The sequence below is a fragment of the Brienomyrus brachyistius genome, unplaced genomic scaffold (assembly GCF_023856365.1).
Source record: "Brienomyrus brachyistius isolate T26 unplaced genomic scaffold, BBRACH_0.4 scaffold57, whole genome shotgun sequence".
NCBI lineage: Eukaryota > Metazoa > Chordata > Actinopteri > Osteoglossiformes > Mormyridae > Brienomyrus > Brienomyrus brachyistius.
The window spans coordinates 553,687-566,324 of record NW_026042332.1 but is presented as its reverse complement, the minus strand read 5'-3'; the positions used below and the strand labels follow the sequence as shown (position 1 = coordinate 566,324).

At 55.1% G+C, this 12,638-nt stretch overlaps 1 protein-coding gene and 1 long non-coding RNA gene across 5 annotated transcripts in view; both read right to left on the bottom strand.

The window, feature by feature from the left end:
- Positions 1-12,638, bottom strand: part of LOC125724537 (methyl-CpG-binding domain protein 5-like) — a 33,517-nt gene that overhangs the window by 4,830 nt on the left and 16,049 nt on the right. Inside the window, 9 exon segments of the mRNA XM_049001276.1 lie at positions 584-659; positions 936-1,009; positions 1,707-2,042; positions 2,044-2,784; positions 2,942-3,159; positions 9,474-10,411; positions 10,413-11,376; positions 11,966-12,092; positions 12,423-12,525. Of these exon segments, the coding sequence (XP_048857233.1) occupies positions 584-659; positions 936-1,009; positions 1,707-2,042; positions 2,044-2,784; positions 2,942-3,159; positions 9,474-10,411; positions 10,413-11,376; positions 11,966-12,092; positions 12,423-12,525 (3,577 nt within the window).
- On the bottom strand, positions 3,186-8,086 carry LOC125724539 (uncharacterized). 4 transcript variants are annotated; one of them, XR_007387216.1, is made up of 3 exons: positions 4,709-8,086; positions 4,585-4,668; positions 3,186-4,500 (listed from the first exon to the last, which is right to left on the bottom strand). It is a non-coding gene; the product is annotated as an uncharacterized LOC125724539 (long non-coding RNA). The 4 variants fall into 4 exon arrangements; XR_007387218.1 differs by having other exon boundaries at positions 4,585-4,708; positions 4,835-8,086; XR_007387217.1 differs by having other exon boundaries at positions 4,835-8,086.

Genomic DNA, 12,638 nt, shown 5'->3' with positions numbered 1-12,638 from the left:
TTAAGGCCCAGAACAGCTGCCGGAGAGACCCTTAACCCTACAGCGCTGGAAAGCTTAGTGCCTCCTTTCTGTCCAGGCACACATCCAGCCTCGGGACAGGAGATGGGGCCCCGGGGAGCCGGTGGACCCTTCAGGGGCCCGGGGGTGGGCCACTTTGGCTCGTTCGGTTAATCCCTTCTGCTTGGCATCCCTTTGATCAGCGTGGGCTGTCACAGCCTGGCCAGCTGGCCGGGGACATACAGGAAATGGGGTCTTGGCGTTTCGATCCGGAGCAGCAGCAAGCTGATGGCCAGAGCTGGACTCAGGAGTACATGGTGACTGAGGAGCACCTCGAATGGCTCCTGAGGACCATTTGGTTTAAATCCAAATTAGAACTCTTAACAGTTTAATGAGAGACAGGGGAGCCATTTTAGGGGGGGGGGGGCATCCATAAAGCACATGAGGGGACCTGGGAACCTAAGCGGAGAGCTGGGCCTGCTGTGGAAGTGGGGAAATGCTCTTTGGTACCGAGTGTCATTAAGACTGATGGCTGGAGACTAGTGAAAGGGCCTGAGCGCGGAGGCGCGGCGGGCAGCACACTCACACTGCTCGACATCTTGTCCAGTTCACTCATGGCCTCGTGGATAGCAGCTTGCAGATGATTATTCAGTTTCCCACCTCTGTCACAAAACACAACAGAACCAGTTACAATACTGGCGGAGAGCAAGAGAGGCACCACCGGAAGTGTTAGCAGTGCCATTTCCAGCCCCCCACCCCCAACCTACACATTTAACCTCCATCTCAGCTGCACTGGACACTGCTGATAAATCCCCCCCCCCCCCCCGCAAATAAATTAGCCTAGAAGCAGCTCCAGCTGACCTCAGGCTGCCTGCCAGGGTAATGGCGGCTGCCCGTGGGCGGAGAACGCCCACCATATCACTCGATGCCGCACTCACTTTCGGTTCAGCTTGGAGGCCCTGTCAAGCACCTCCAGGTCCTCCGTTAGTGTCTTTAACTTCTCTGGCTCCACCTGGGGGAAAAGGAGCAAAATACAGCCTATTGCCAGGACTAGAAACCAGCAGAAAGCCAGTGGGAGGTTTGTATCTGTGGGACAGATGTGTGGATTGAGACGGGGGATGACTCAGACCAACCCCCAGCACAAATTTCATGCCACGTTATGATGATTCAAGTGATTATCAGCAACTGCTTAACTGAGCAGGAAAAGGGAGAGTGGTCTTTGTGGGGAAACAGATGTACACGTAATGGGGAGGATGACGTGAAGGAGGAACATAAGGCAGGAGGAGAAAGAGAGGAAAGTATAGGAGAGAGGAGGGAAATAAAGAAGAAACAAGAGGGAGGAGGAGAATGTGAAAGAAGAGAATATAAAGAAGGGACAGGAGAGAGGAGGAGGAGAAAGTAAAGGAGGAACAGGAGTGAAGAGCAGGAGAACATGTAGGATGAACAGGAGTGAGGGGAACGAGAACATCAAAGAGGAACAAGAGGGAGGAGAAGGAGAACATGAAGGAGGAACAGAAAAGAGAAGGAGAATATAAAGGAGGAACAGGAGGGAGAAAACAAACATAAAGAGGGACTGGAGAGGGGGGGGGCTTCTTGTTACAATGTTGCCCCAGTGCCTGACACAGGAGGGAGCATCAGTGTATACCAGTGGTATGAGTCACGCACACAGAGGAGCTGAGCGGGGCGGGGTGTGGCGTGGCAGGACTCACCCTGGCCTGCTGGTTGCTGTGCATGCCGGGGTGGAGGCCAGGGTCCACAGCCGCCAGCTTGCCCGTCCAGGGTGGGAAGCCCTTGATCTGCCCCCACATGAGGTCACCCATGTGGAGTGTGCGTGGCGGCGGTGGCCGGTAGTGCAGAAGCTCCCCAGGGGAGTCGGGCTGCCGTAGCTCCTCCTCACTACTCAAGCTCTTGGTGTCTGTGGGGCTGGGCGCGCAACCATTGTAGTGTCCGTTGTAGTGACTGTAGTCCCTCGCTAGGGGGCCCTCCAGGCTGGTGGAGGAGCTGGGTGACTGGTCATCAGAGGGCAGCTCCTGCCTGGGGGGGGGGCAGTGCTTCGGCATAGCTGCGGACAGGGGGCGGGGGGCCGCCGTTCACATAGGTGCAGCGCTCCACCGCCCGCTGGCAGCTGCTGAAGTGGAGGCTCTCCTCCAAAAAGGGGGGGCGCTCCACGGAGCCAGGGGGCTGGCCCGAGCAGGGGCTGCTCCGCACGTGCGTTGAGCACTCCAGGAACTCATCCCCCCACCACTGAGTACCGCCGTTGTTGGCCAATGCCTCCAACTCCCACTGCCTCCGGGGGGTGCCGTGACCAGAAGAACGGAAGCGGGCAGGGTCAGGGGTACCACGGCCTTGTCCTGAGTTCCTGTGTGGGCGTGCCTGGTGCTGGGGCTCCGCCTCCTGGCAGGGCGGACGTTGGCCACGGGCGACGGTGCTGACGGCATGTGCCAAGCTGACGGGCTCCCCAGCAAAGGCACTCATGGCGCTCAGGGCAGGGACGGGGCTGCCCTGAGTGGCTCCACCCACAGCGGCCGTGATCTCCACATGCACGCCTTTACTGGCTGCATCCACCACCGCTCTGTAGATGGCGTCCACAGAGTCTACGCGTCCCCCTGGGAGACCCTCAGCACCATGTGGGCCAGTGGGGGGCGCCAGGTTCGGGGGACGTGGCTCGCCAACGCCATCCGGCATTTGCTGGAGCGCTGTGGCCCCCGCTGCCTCAGGGAGTGATGACGTTCCCGACTGGGAGCCGGCATGCTTGCTGGGAACTGCTATGCCCCCCCGCAAACTCACCTGCAGGCGGTAGAAAAGGAAGGAAGGACACGGTGGTCAGCTGACACTTTCTGGAGAGCGAGATATACAGCACGCCAACAACAAGGCTGTGGCACCCACTGTGGGGCCGTTTTTTAGCAATCAGCTGACACATTTATGTACCAGAGTGCCAACTCACCTGGAAGTTCTGGAAGAGGCAAGCCATGGGGTTGGCGGGAGGGGGCTCGGGGAAGCCGTTGTCCGTGAAGGGGTGCGTGCTCTGGAAGCCAGGGCCCCCAGGGCCTGTAGCGAGTGGCAGCTGGCTTTGCTGTGGGGCCGTGTGGCCGTGGCCGACTAGGGACTGGAGATGACACAACTGCGGGCTGCCCAGGGCACAGCTCAGGGAGGAGGTGTCCCCTGTGGAAGCAGGGGGAGGAGCTGAGTGATGTCACTACTGACTGTGCCAATGGCTGCATCCGAGTGAAGAGTACTCCACAGGACCGGAAGAATATTAGCAAAGCCTGTTGTACATGCAGCATAAATTAAACAGACATCCTGCACCAGTGTATGTGGTTAGGGAGCTTTGGGAAGGTTTGTCGTTTAATGCCTGATGACCAGCTGAGTATTAGCAACGGTGTGTAATCTGATCACACATGGCCTGTATGATACAGCAGATTCGAACATCTCAAAACAGCACCGGGATTTGTGACCAAACACCGAAAGGAAATGCATCAAAATTCCACATGATCCTAATCATCACAGACACAGGGATCCACCCAATATGTTGGGCATTGCAGCTGGGAGGCTTTTCCAGTCCATATCATTTCCAGTATGCACTGGGGCACCGGGACAGGGGGGTACATTTGAAGAGCCAAGACTGATCAAAACCAGCAGAGCCTGCAGCCTTTGAAGGCCACTTCCGGAGTACTTGTGGACCACCAGTGGCCTGCTATGTTTCCCTGCTATGCTCTCCGAAGCAGGCCTTCCATACTAATTATCCCATGCAGGGCATTCTGGGTATCTGGCTGCCAGGCGCACTGATTGGCTCCTCCTCTTCTCTGGGTGGCACAGTGCCAGCGAGTGTGCCACGGTCACACTGGGTCTCTCGCGCAGAGCTGAGCAGAGAGAGCCCAGGTTCTAAACTTCCTTTGTGGGCTAGTTTAACAAGGGCCCATGCGTGGCGGAAAGGTGCCCAGCAAGCTGCTAAATCATGCCTGACAGCTTGTGCACTGTGACACTTTGCGAGGCGGCACTGTAAGAGCAGGCTCGGCACAGCCAATTATAGCTCAATTTAGATAAAAGATAACCCCCCCGCGTTCCATAATCAGGAGAAATCGATACACACATTAGGACTCCCAACACCTCCAAAGGAGACAAAAAATCCATATTTTACCACGGTGTGTCTGAGGAAAAGCACCCCTTGCAACAGTAAGCTGCAAGTCCAGGATGCTGTGAGCTATTCAGCCAGATGGAGGACAGGACTGCAGCTCCGACATACCTCTACATCTTGGTGCTTTTCTGTGTCTGACCCTCTCTACCTGCCTTATCACCTGCTCTCTGTGCCTAATGACCCTCTCTGCCTGCCCTTTCACCTGCTCTCTGTGCCTAATGACCCTCTCTGCCTGCCTTACCACCCGCTCTGTGCCTTATGACCCTCTCTGCCTGCCTTATCACCTGCTCTCTGTGCCTTATGACCCTCTCTGCCTGCCTTATCACCTGCTCTCTGTGCCTTATGACCCTCTCTGCCTGCCTTATCACCTGCTCTCTGTGCCTACTGACCCTCTCTGCCTGCCCTTTCACCTGCTCTCTGTGCCTTATGACCCTCTCTGCCTGCCTCATCACCTGCTCTCTGTGCCTTATGACCCTCTCTGCCTGCCTTATCACCTGCTCTCTGTGCCTTATGACCCTCTCTGCCTGCCTTATCACCTGCTCTGTGCCTTATGACCCTCTCTGCCTGCCTTATCACCTGCTCTCTGTGCCTTATGACCCTCTCTGCCTGCCTTATCAACTGCTCTCTGTGCCTTATGACCCTCTCTGCCTGCCTTATCACCTGCTCTCTGTGCCTAATGACCCTCTCTGCCTGCCCTTTCACCTGCTCTCTGTGCCTTATGACCCTCTCTGCCTGCCTTATCACCTGCTCTCTGTGCCTTATGACCCTCTCTGCCTGCCTTATCACCTGCTCTCTGTGCCTTATGACCCTCTCTGCCTGCCTTATCACCTGCTCTCTGTGCCTTATGACCCTCTCTGCCTGCCTTATCACCTGCTCTGTGCCTTATGACCCTCTCTGCCTGCCTTCTCTTGCTTTCCTACCTTGTGTTTGTACCTTATGACAATGGCCTTATCTGTGTGTCTTCTTACCTGCAATAATATTATACTGCAATTAAAAGACAAAATAAGATAAGACCCTTTAAAATCATCATGACCTCACTCTGCACAAAACCCCAAAAAAACCTCTCCCTGTGACTGTTTTTTTTAAACAGATTTACAAACGAGTGATTAGGCAGGAGGTGAACAGTCAGACAGATTCCACCGATCTGCCCATCTGTCCATCAGCATACTGCATTAACAAAATCAAGCTGTAGTGGCCTTGGCCCTATGGACTGGGTTAAGGATGCTGACAAACTACTGGGAACATCTCAGCACCGATATTATGTCCTGTCATCGAGTATCAGCAGCAAAAGCTCATTCTGAAGCCTACGGTAAGCGAAAATCACCAAGGCGAATCGCTAAATGGCTGGCCAGCCCTCAGATCAATATATAATAAGTAAAGTGCGGCTTCAGAGTGAAGAATTACTTCCACAGCCTAGTACCTTCTAGGAATCAAAAGTCAGAGGGTTTTGAATTATAATCCAGCTCATTTCAGAAACAATGAAGTGATATTCTTTCCATCGTCTGCAGAGGCGATATCGATTCAGCTCGATACGTAAACCCGAGTGCAGCAAAGCAGGGAAACTGACTGCATGTACTAAGACTGCATTGAAATGAGAAACCTATGTGGCATCTTGGTGCAAGTGCCCTCCATTGGCAACTGAAGTTTGCTCTGAGGCTCATGGTGCCACCCTCTGGTAGGGCAGAGCAGGTGCAAGACAACTGCTTTTGTCAGCTGGGTCTGTCAACTCCGTTACTGGTCCATCAGCCAAAAGCTCGTGTCAGGGGGCAGGTGGCATTCTGCAAGGAAACGGCTATCCTGCCCCCACCCAACCACCCTCAGCATGATGACAAGCCAGGAGGCTATAGCAGGATGCCTGGTGGCTCCTTCAGCTTGGATGGTGTGTAGGGATAGGAGCTGAGCCTTGGCAAGTAGCAGTGGGCCAGCTCGACATGTTCTCATGTCCTCCAAACGTTCTGATTGCACCTATTTTCGAAGGTGGGAAGAGCCTATAGATACAAAATGAGATGTGATCTCTGGATGCAGAACTGGGAGCAGAACAGGGCTGCCCCACCCCCTGCCTCTATCCAGATCATCACGGGTCACAGGTGGGCCACAGGCCTGCTCTTTAAGCAACCAAAAGGATCAGAGGGAGCCTGAAGTACTGGCACCTCACACTTGGCGCTTAAGCCCTGGCCAGGCCCCACATGAATGGGGCTCATGCTCATTTACTGGAGGACTGCTGGGGGAGGCTGAGGAGGCAGAGATCCAAAATGTTTGGCCCCGAGACCTGGGAGCGTCTACCGCTCGCCTCATGCAGAAAAACAGACCTGCAGTGGCCTGCAACATTAAAATCATGAAATGAAATGCATGTGTGTCCTTTCCCCTTGACAGACCCACTCTAGCATCAGCTCCTAGAGCATCACGGGAAATGGCAGTCTGAGTCATGCCTCAACAGATGACAATGTCACTACCACTCTGGTGCGCCTACATTTCCTATAATGCAATCTGATAAAGCAGCCAGTTATTGGTCATTGGTCATTGCAGGAGAGCATGGCTTCAGTATATAAAATCAGTCCTAACTGAATTATCATACTCATCGTTGAGTAAAATTGATTCTTCTCGTGGCACATGTTTATAAAAGGCCTTTATTATTAAAATCCATGAGCCAGAGAGCTGAATGGCGTGCTGACTGAACACCAACAAACCAGAGCAAAACCCGTCTGGCTGTGAGCCGGTACTGTCGATTCAGAGGCAGGAATTAAAATCTGTGATTCAGCCGTGCTGGAGCAGCAGTAATCGGGCGAGCTTCAAAGGGGGGGGGGGGGAGGGGGGGGGGAGAGAGTGGCAATAAACCATGATTTCCATGCTGGGGAAAAAGCAGCCAGTGAAATGAAAACCGTCACATGAGATCCACACACCTTAGAGCTGTCGTGCTGGAATAAAATAAAAACACACGCAGGTACCTTTGGGGCAGAAGCGAGCAAAAGGCCCCGGGCGCCGAAATACACCCATATAGTATGAGAGCTTCATGTCAGACATGCGTGGGCATCTTAAATCTGCTACACATGCTGTCGCTGTCGTAAATGAGAGAGGAAGCATAATAAATGTCATCAATGCCACCATTATCAATATCATCACAATTAACTCTGTCACCATCTCCATCATGAGCCACCATTTTCACCATTACCGTCACTATATCAGTCACCATCATCCTCACCACCATCGCCACTGTCATCATCTCCATTATCACTGTTGCCATCATTGCAATAACTACTGTTATCATCACCACCACCACCGCTACAGTCACCATCATCGCCACCACCACCATTGCCAGTTACCATCACTGTCGTTACCATCGTCACCATCTACATAATTATCGTCACCAGTGTCAGTATCACTGTCATTATCCCCATCATGTGTTTCCCCAAAGCCCTGTAATTCAAGCCCACTGTCAGCCCCCTGAGCTTTACCGAACCCCAATGAGATGTCGTTGGAGTCAGACGCCTTCCCTGCCTTCCGACTCCGCCCCCCCGAAGTGTGACTTCAAAGGCCCCACCCCTGACAGCAGGTCCTTCCTTCATCACACAATTATTTCCATAAATTAGTTAAATTTTTAACAAGCGATTAAAAATTCACAAACAAGCAGCGTGTTGCAGCCTTTGTGTCAGCGGCTGGTGCCCGGAGCAGAGTCTGGTTGTGGTGCCGGTTTACCTGGTGACAGCATGAGCCAAATAACCGGGAGAAGATGCAAAATCTCAGTTGGCAGAGAAACCAAATCAAAGTGAAGTGTTTATGAGATCCTATATATCACAGCAGTTTAATCCAGGCCTAAGAAGCAGCCTGTGAGGCAGCACCATACAATGGCGGGAGATGGGCATGATCCACTCAGGGACTGGGACATTGTTATCATATCACACGCCTGCAGATGGACAAATGTAAAGCGGCATTATCATCACACAAAACATCGCGACAGAAAACTCCTGTATAGGATTCATCAAGCTAAAAGTCTTCCCAATCAAGGGATTTTGGAAAAAATCTGGAATATAATATTATTAGGGGAAAAAAGCAACATACGAATCCTGTAGTGCTGTGGGAAGTATGATTTGACAGACTTTAGGTTTTAGAAATGAAAAGCGATGACTGATTATGGAGGCCAGATAAGTGATAGAGGTATCCCACGCAAGGCTGCTGGTCTGAGCCTTCCCAAGACCTCAGGCCCAAACTCCACCAGGCCTTAGATGATTCTGCTGAAGACGGGCCCTATGTGCTCCATCATTTTAATGAACTTCCCTAATGACGCTGAAGGGATGTGGAATGCTGCCCGGAGCGTCCGACGCACGGGAGCAGCGAGTGCCCTTTCACCTTATTTGTTTTTGAAGGAGAAGAGCATCATTAGAGCAGCATGTCTGTGTGCTAGGCAGTTTGGGTGTCCCATCTGTTACTCCTTTGGCTTCAGTTTTAGGAGTAAACTGCACCATACTGGATCACTAAAAAACGTCTTTCCTTTTGCAGATGAGAGAAAAAAATTACTTGCAACTTCAACTGTCAATTGTCTTCACACCCTGGCATTTCATAATGAAACGCTCATAAAGAAGAGCCTGACCAATTACACACGTCTCAGTGTATAACCATAATTCAGAAAGCAGAGACTCTGAACAATTCATTACTACTGTTAATGCAGGCGGGGAGTGACCCTTTGAATCAGCACCATGATGCCAAGTTAACATTCTTACACACAGAGACACCAAGACTTAAAACATCCATGAACTAAACAGGCAGAACAGGGGTGATGTGGTACCTGAAAGCGTTTCAAACCCGGTAACTAATCTCAGCACTACACATAGATGTATACTTGATTATACTGGACAGAATGTATATTAGACAGAATGAAAGAGGGGACACGGGGGAGCAGACCGAGTGGGAGAGGGGACACGGGGGAGCAGACCGAGTGGGAGAGGGGACACGGGGGAGCAGACCGAGTGGGAGAGGGGACACGGGGGAGCAGACCGAGTGGGAGGGGAGACACGGGGGAGCAGACAGAGTGGGAGAGGGGACACGGGGGAGCAGACCGAGTGGGAGAGGGGACACGGGGGAGCAGACCGAGTGGGAGAGGGGACACGGGGGAGCAGACCGAGTGGGAGAGGGGACACGGGGGAGCAGACCGAGTGGGAGAGGGGACACGGGGGAGCAGACCGAGTGGGAGAGGGGACACGGGGGAACAGACAGAGTGGCAAAGGGAACAATGGAAAGCAGCAAGAAAGGGTCAGGGAACACGGGGAAGCAGACAATGGGACAGGGGACACTAGCAAGCAGCAGGAAATGGAAAGGGGATACTGATAAGCAGAGGGACAGGGCCCACCTTGCTCCAGCTGTGTGCAGCCGTCGCCGTTGGGCGCTGCAACGGGCGGCCCAGCTGACGTCCTGTTATGTCCGTAGCCTTGGGCCTGATGGGAGTGGCTGTGTGGGTTCTGGTGGCCCAATGTCACATTCCCCAGGCGCCCACCTGCTCCCTGCAGCCTGAAGCCCATCGCCTGGCCGGCTACCCCTGTGAAGGGTCCATGCAGACTGTGCCCCCTGCCCTGGACCAGCCCGGTGTCCCCGCAGAAGCGGTATGGGATGTTGCCGCTAACGTGCAGCTGCTGAGGTGTGACCACGCTCTGCTGGCTGGGACCGAACCTGCCAGGCCCACTGCTTCCGGAAGGCAGGACTTGCGAGTTCTGGCAGCTCATGGTCTGCAACAGCTGGGCCATGGAGGTTGGCGGGGGCGGGGCTTTCCGTAGTGGCTTCTGGGGGGCGGGGGGCCTGGCCACGCCCATGTGGGACTTGAGCATGCCCAGGACGGCATCGGTGGGGGGTCGCCGCTTGTGTATGGCTTCCCGCTGCTGCGCCATCAGCTTGTCCCTCAGAGCCGCGCGGCCGCTTTGGCCCTCGCTGGCGGGCAGCATGGGAGCTGAAGTGCTGTGAGCGTCCCCAACCCCGCCCCCGACCCCATCACTTCCCAGCTTGTTCTGATTGGCCAGCTGTGCTTTGGCGGCTGCCGACAGGAGGCTGCTGGCTGGGAAGGAGGTGGCGTTCTGCTGGCTGAGGATCTGGTTCAGTGGCATCCCCAGCAGCCCTGGGTGGCTTTTCTGCGGCCCGCTGCCCATGGAGGCCGGTGGGAACATGGAGCCAGCCTGGCCACCCACGACGCTGTTCATGGCCGCCAGCAGCTGGTCAGGCTTGGAGGAAGGGCTGGAGGGCACGCAGGGCCGTGGCGACCCCACTGAGGACCGGGGTGACCGGGGGGGGCGCCTTCGGCTGGGGGCCCGAGGGGGCAAAGAAGCCCGCGTGGTCTGAGGAGGTTGAAGAGGAGCGCGATCTCTGCGGAGAGGCCTCGAGTCGGCTGACACCGGGCCCCGCCATGTGCACGGGTGAGGTCACTGGTGAGGGTGGCATGGACGCGGCGGGCACCGCCTGCTGGAGCCGCTGTGGGTGACCACCATGGCCCATGGGCCCGGGCTTCACTGTGGGCAGGGGCAGGTTGCTTGGCAGCGGGACGATGGCTGGGGGCATGTTTACATTCATGGCCGGTACCTGAGGGTGCAGGCTGGCCGGGAAGCCGGGCGCGCTCACAGCCAGTGGCTTGCTGGGGATGGGGTCCAGGATGCCCAGGGGGTCTTTTTCCGAGGACACTGGCTTCTTCTGGAGGACGCAGGGCGGCGGCAGGGGTGACTGGGCTGGGGGGTGGGGCTTGTGGTTGTAGACAGTGCGTGGCACCTCCACGCAGGGGGACTTCTTCATGACTGGGCTCTTGGCCGCCACAGTGGGGGACAGGGACACACTAGTCCTTCCTGCCAAAGCGCAGGATGGCTGGGGGACGGGCGAGCTGTGCCTCAGGGCGGCGGTGGGAGGGGACAGTGGCGTCCTGCCGTGGGCGTGAAGCAGGACGGGGCTGCCGCGAAGGCCTGGCCGGGTGAACGCATCGGGGCTCCCCAGGCCGTCGGCACGTGGGGAGTGCGGCCCATCACCATAGGCCAGCGTGCTGCAGGAGGCGGGGCTCAGCAGGCCGCTGCGGCCTGCGCGGTACGGGGAACGCTGGCCGTGCTCTCTGCTCCCAGGCCGCGGCCTGGGGTGGCTCGTGCTCAGCTCCGTCTGCTGGGCTGCCATCAGGACCTTGAAGGGGTTCTTGCAGTTGAGAGCCACGGAGGTCAGCGCCCCCTCCTGTGATTTATGTCTTACTGCATGAGGATTCGCTGAATGAGTGGAGAGAATTGGAGTCGCACCTTAGAAAAGGGACAGCAGGAGAGGAAGGTGGGGAGAGAGAGAGAGGAAGGGGAGAAGAGAGGGAAAACATGAAACTGTATTCCTGGAACTAAAGCTCATGATCCCCCCAGTTCACTTAAATATCGAACAGGTATTTCTGTTTATGAAACAGAATCAGCATATTCTTTTTAACAGGTTCTTTGAGCATCATGTGGATTCCCCGAACGACCATGGCACATGTCCACATTTCAGTCTCATCACTCCGTCCTAAAAGTAGTGGCCCCTTTGCCTCAAAAACACCCTGCCGACAGCTACAGGAGAGCATCGGCATTCAGGAGTCACCCCAACACTGTCTGCCAGACACGGACGAGCCGCTTATCTTGCACACTGTGACTACAGCTCCAGAATACGCCGGGAACCGTGGCTGCTTCCGAGACGTCACCGATAAACTTACTGGGCTGTTTCCAGGGGGCTTTGCTGCTGGTCTACCCTCTTCCACCCCAATGCCACTGCCATTTACCTTAGCTATACCAGTCAGTAGTAGCTGGCCACCCCTCCCCACACACCCAGGATAGGCTGGAACTCGAGACGGATACAGCAGTTGCATACTTTTGTGCAGGGTGGCCACAGCGATGATCTTCCTCTTGTGGATGCACAGCTTGGTCACGTCCTCGTCGGCCTTGGCGTCCTCTGCCGTCCTCTGCTTTACGGCAGCCCCGGGATCAAAGTTGAATACCTGAGGACACAAGGCGAGTTTCCACTCTGCGCTCACATGCTGGTGAGTGCCATGTGTGCATGATGCCATGCATGTTTTGGCAAAATGGTACCTGAGGTTTCAGGCGATGGGACAAACCAGAGAGGTGTAATTAAACCGATTCATTATGCAGCAAAATGCTAAACATACAGGGTTTGTTTACTGCCCTGCAGATTTGTGACAAGCCCTTGCAAAGGAGTACCTTCGAGGCCCATGAAAACTCAGATGCAAAGCAAACCTGAGAAGATTTTCCATACGCAGACCGTCACATCATCTCGCACATGCACGGGAACAGCATGTGGCGGCACTCACCTTGGGCAGCACGAGGGGACACTCCAGGCCACACTTGCAGGTGCCATCGGTCAGCAGGTACGTCTTCACCTGCTCCAGGCAGGTCAGCACAGAGCCACTGGGACTGAGGAAGAAAGGAAGGGCACCATCATCACTCAGCATCACCTGCATAAACTGCCATTCAAACTAGGCTTTCCGTTAGCAGAGTAGCGCCTGGGTACCAGCTCCATCATTATT